General features: G+C 36.0%; 1 protein-coding gene across 1 annotated transcript; it reads left to right on the top strand.

Moving 5' to 3' along the window:
- The first annotated feature begins 3,554 nt into the window (after positions 1–3,554).
- LOC118973872 (olfactory receptor 52K1-like) lies at positions 3,555–4,505 on the top strand. Its single transcript, XM_037026211.2, has one exon. It carries the CDS (start codon positions 3,555–3,557, stop codon positions 4,503–4,505), a length of 951 nt encoding a protein of 316 aa, XP_036882106.2.
- Positions 4,506–5,645: the final 1,140 nt, after the last annotated feature.

Below are 5,645 nucleotides of genomic sequence, written 5' to 3'. Positions count from 1 at the left end.
GTAGATTAATTGCCATGAAAGAAATCAGAAAGCATTACCAAATAACTATCACCCCAAAAAAAGTCTGCACCCAAATGTTATTGCTGAGTTTTATTGGTTTCTTCCCAAACTTTTGGAAGATTAATAACTCCAGTGCTTAAATACTAGTCTAGAAAATGGAGTTTAAAAAGGAAATTGAGTTGATTCATGGTGAAGTTGGCATTATTGTGATAACAAAATCTCATAAAGATGGTTCCAAAAAAGAAACTTATGGATCTATTCTAAATAAAATACTAACAAACAAATCTCAGCAGAATTAAAAGTATAAACACTGTGTGATATATCTGCTTTTCAACAGGTCTAATTTTAAAAGCATTGATACATTATAGTTGATGCCAAAAAGCATTTGAAAATGTTAAATGCAAGTTCCCGAGTTTTTTCATTATTAATAACCAGATGCAGGAGGATACTTCATTAACATGAAAGAGTATCTCAAGCCAACAAGTAATATCACACTTAGTAGAGAAATAAGTCTAATAAAGTTAAGGAAAACATAACTATGCCTTTTCTTATCATGAGTTTGTTCTGGAAGTTCTAGTTTATGAAATAGGATATAAAACAGAAATGAAAGTCCAGTTATTACCTTTTAAGAAAAAAAGAAGATAATTCTCCCTTGACTACCCAATAAAATGAACTGAAAAATGTTTTCAATTAAGGGAATTTTAAAACTGGCAGTATAACTTTCTTATATAAGATTATTGCCAATTCAAAACTATGATAGGAAGTGGTTATACTCTCAATGGCAACAAATAGCAAAATACCTAGGAATAAACTTAACAAGAAATGTGGGAAACCTATTCATTATTCAACAAATACTATTTTCTATGTATCAGATTCTGTGTTAGGTTTCTGATAAATGTGAGTGAAGTGGACAGAGTGCCTGGTGTCACAGACCTACACAAATAAAACTGAGAAACTTCTGTGAGATATAAACGAAGACTTGAAAGCTTAGAACACCATACTTTTATACTGGATGGAAAGACTGACTGTTGGCAAGATATCATTCCTCCACAGATTACATCATAGGTTTAATGAAATCCCAATTTAAAAGATACAGTGGGATTACTTTTGAAAATTGGCAAAATGATTCTAAAATTTGGAAGAAGAAAACTTGAAAATAATAAAAAAATGTTTTAAACAAAGGCACTTATAGAGATGTTGCATTAGAAATCAAAATAAATGACACAGCTATAGTAATTAAAATAGTACAGTACTCTTGCAACTCAATAATAAAAGATAACTGAATTAAAAATGGGCAAAGGGTTTGAAGACATTTTCCCAAAGAAATATACAAATGGCCAATAAGCACATGAAAAGATGCTCAATATCATTAGCTCTAGGAAAAACACAAATCAAAATAACTTGGATTGCTAGAATTAAAAAAAAGATAATAATAAGTGTTGACAAGGATGTGGAGAAATTTGAACCCTCCAAACATTGCTGGTAGGGATGTAAAATGGTGCAGCTGTTTTGGAAAACAATCTGGAAATTCTTCAAAAGATTCAACATAAAGTTACTATATACCCAGCAATTCTACTCCTGGGTATTTACCCAGGAGAAATGAAAACATATGTTCACACACAAAAACTTGTATATGAATGTTCAGAGTAGCATTATTCATAATATCTGAAAAATGGAATCACCCCAAATGTCCACCAGATGATGAGTGGATCAATAATATGTGGTATATCCATACACTGGAATGTTATTCAGCCACTAAAAAGGAATAGCATACTCATGACTACAGGATGGTTGAACCTTGAAAACATTGTGCTAAGTGAAAGAAGCCAGCCATAAGAGACCACATAGATAGGGCATGACTCCATATATGAAATGTCCAAAATAGACAAATCCACTGATATAGAAAGTAGATAGGTGGTTGATTGCCTAGAACTTAGAGGATTAAGGTAAATAGGAAGTGACTACAAATGGGTGCAGGGCTTCTATTTGAGGTGATGAAAATGTTGATTGCGGTGATGGTTGTATAACTCCATGAAGTGACTAAAAAACCATTGACTTGTACATTTTTATGGGTAAACTGTATGGTATGCAAATTATATCTCAATAAAGCTTTTATTTTTAAAAAATAGTATGGTATTGGCACAAGAACAGAACATCACTACCTATAAAACAACCCCAGCACATTGAAGAACTTAATGTAGAATAAAGATAGTAACACAGTGGTGGAAAAATGGAACAAGAACAATTATTTACTTACCTGGAGAAAAAATATCAAATTAGATTATCATTTTATGTCACATATCAAAATCGACTTCATGTGGATCAAAATTTAATATAAAAAATTAGGCCATATTTTAAAGAAAGAAATATAGTATACTATTTTTTAATCTTGGAATGGGGAAAGACTTGCTTGCTTAAAACCAGCTCATAAATAGAAATGTCAACAGATTTAAGTTTATGAATTTAAAACAATCTTAATAAAATCATAAAGAAAATAAAAATATTATCAAAATTGGCAAATTTTGTTTCAGTGGATATTTAAATTACTAAAGGAGATACTTCATCCCCAAAAGTACATGGCAAAGTGTATGAATAGAAAATTTGCAAAAGAGGACATTTAAATGAAAATGAGATAGTATTTTTCAATCATCAAATTATTGAAAAATATTTTTTAATCAGTAATTTCCCCCAATTGTTATTCAAGTATAATTAACATATTATTATTAGTTTCAGTTGTACAACATAGTGATTCAACATTTATATACATTATGAAATGCTCACCATGATAAGTATAGTTACTATTTGTTACCATACAAAGGTAGTACAATATTATTATTGGCTATATTCCCTATACCAGCTTGCTTTCTGTGTGTTTAAAAAAGAGAGTTAAAAAATCTGGTGTTAGAAGAATTCTCATTTTGCTATACCAGTATCATTATTGGGCATTAATTATAGCAAAAATGTCCTAATTTGCTCTGTTAAACCTTATTTAGCATTTATTTGATTATTTGTGAGTTTCAAGATTTTTATATATGAATGTTAGTCATTTTTCTCTTTTTTTTCTTTGAATTGTCTATTCTAGACATTTATCAACTGATCTTTGTATGTTTATTACTCAGAAAAGATCCATATCAAATAGTACAGATGTCTTTTAGGTAGTGCAAGTAAATAATTTGTAATTAATTTGCTGTTGGAGATGTCCTGCTAAAGCATGCCCTAGAATCATTGTGATTTAATGCTAGCATCAATGATTGAGTGACAAAACTGACAACTTTCTTGGAAATCCAATTAGCATGCTCAAAAGTGTTCATATCTTTGACCCAATAACTCTATATCCACCCTGAGGAATTGATTTGAAATGCAGACAAAGATTTATTGATGTGTATCTCATTAAGTTAGGACCCTTAACTTCTCATTTTTTCTGTAGGAATACTGGACACTCACGAAAATCAAAGCCTGTTGAAGCTTGGGCAGGCCCTGGTAGGGGTCAAGGTACAGAAATCAGGCCCCCTGCTCCTCTTACCTTCCCAGAGCCATCCTGCTCCCCAGGGAAAATGTCCGGGTGGAGCAACGGCAGCTCCAATGTGTCCTACACCAGCTTCCTCCTGGTGGGCTTCCCGGGGCTGCAGGAGTCCCGAGCCCTCCTGGTGCTGCCCTTCCTCAGCCTCTACCTGGTGATCGTCTCCACCAATGCCCTGGTCACCTACACGGTGGTGGCCCAGAGGAGCCTGCACCAGCCCATGTACCTGCTCATCGCCCTGCTCCTGGCTGTCAACATCTGCACTGCCACCACCGTGGTGCCCGCCATGCTGTTCAGCTTCTCCACCCACTTCAATCGCGTCTCCCTGCCTCGCTGTCTGGTCCACATGTTCTGCATCTACTTTCTCATTGCTTTTGACTGCAACATCCTCCTGGTCATGGCCCTGGACCGCTATGTTGCCATCTGCTATCCTCTCCGCTACGCAGAAATAGTGACAGGCCACTTGCTGGCTGGCCTGGTGGGGGTGGCAGCTGTCAGGAGTACTTGCATTGTTGCTCCGGTGGTGGGGCTGGCCTCTCGGGTTAGCTTCTGCCGCTCGGACATCATCCATCATTTTGCTTGTGAGCACATGGCCTTGATGAAGCTGTCCTGTGGGGACATCTCCCTAAACAAGACTGTGGGGCTCACTGTCCGTGTCTTCAACAGAGTCCTAGACATGCTGCTACTTGGAACCTCCTACTCCCGCATTATCCATGCTGCCTTCCGGATTTCATCAGCTGGGGCCCGCTCAAAGGCCCTCAACACCTGTGGCTCCCACCTACTGGTCATCTTCACTGTTTATTCCTCCACCATGTCCTCGTCCATCGTTTACCGTGTGGCCCGCACTGCTTCCCAGGATGTGCACAACCTGCTCAGTGCCTTCTACCTGCTGCTCCCATGCCTGGTCAACCCCGTCATCTATGGGGCCAGGACCAAGGAAATCAGGCAGCACCTGGCAAGGTTGTTCTTGAGGGCAAGGCCATGAGACACCTCTAAAAAGCCCCTGCACACCTATCTGGTTATCCCAGGCGAGACTGAGGAAAACAGGAAGTAGATACATAGGAACTCAATGTCCCCATCATACTGACTCTCTACCACACAAACTTCTCTTAGTTTTCTTCCCTAAAGTGGATTAACCAGAGTCTCACTCAGCCCTGCTCTTCCACCTAGCATCCTAACATCAGTCTTTGATCTTCTGTCAGTCCTCATTAAACATCAATAGATCCATAGCTACACAGCAAACAGTGTTAAAGCAACTGCAATTATAATTTTCTTAAATCTCTCTTACCTTAGCAATTCTTTTAAAGGATTACACAGAATGTAAATAAATCTGTATCTATTCTTTTAAAAATATCTACCACCACCCCACAGTGAAAGCTAATCACTTCTATATTTTGAAATCCACAGTGGATTTCTAGATTCAGGATTTCATTTAAAAAAATTTTCACCTCATTAAAGAGACTTAGATAGTAGCTGGTACCAAAACTTGCAAGAAAAAAAAAATCTCTTAGTAAATAAATTGATGAGAACTATGTTATTTAACTCAAAGAAGAATTAAAGGACAGGATATTCACAGAACAATCAAAAGGAACTCACTGATATCGCAGGCCTTAGTTCATGCTGAATCTCAGTCAATAGATTTGGCACACTGCCTATAAATCTAAATTTTTAACTATCTAGATGATTTCAAAGCAAAAGCACATAGGGACTTACTGACATTTAGTATTCAGGAGGAATAAAACTATTAAAAATTATTGTTGTTAGTCGAGGAGACAATGCATGTGTGGGGGCAAGGGAGTATATAGGAACTATTTTGCTCAATTTTGCTTTGAAACTAAAACTGCTGTAAAAATAAACAGTCAACTAGAAAAATACAAATAAAGTCTATATTAAAAATACTACAAAAATATTTTTTCTTAAACCTGAAAGAAAATTAGTCACATTAAGCAAGACTAAAAACAAGTTGCCTTGAAACACAAAGGCAAAACATTACAGCTTATAGTTTGTAGCTTTGAAATCTTAAATTGTACCTTCCATTAACCCGTTACATAATGTTAGAAATTTGTAATTGCTTAGTATTAATAAATAGTTATATGAATAAATAGCTGGCCTCCTTTCAATTACT

Source organism: Manis javanica, chromosome 11 (assembly GCF_040802235.1).
Source record: "Manis javanica isolate MJ-LG chromosome 11, MJ_LKY, whole genome shotgun sequence".
NCBI classification, from domain to species: domain Eukaryota; kingdom Metazoa; phylum Chordata; class Mammalia; order Pholidota; family Manidae; genus Manis; species Manis javanica.
The sequence above is the reverse complement of the archived record's forward strand: the minus strand, read 5'-3'. Positions and strand labels throughout refer to the sequence as shown.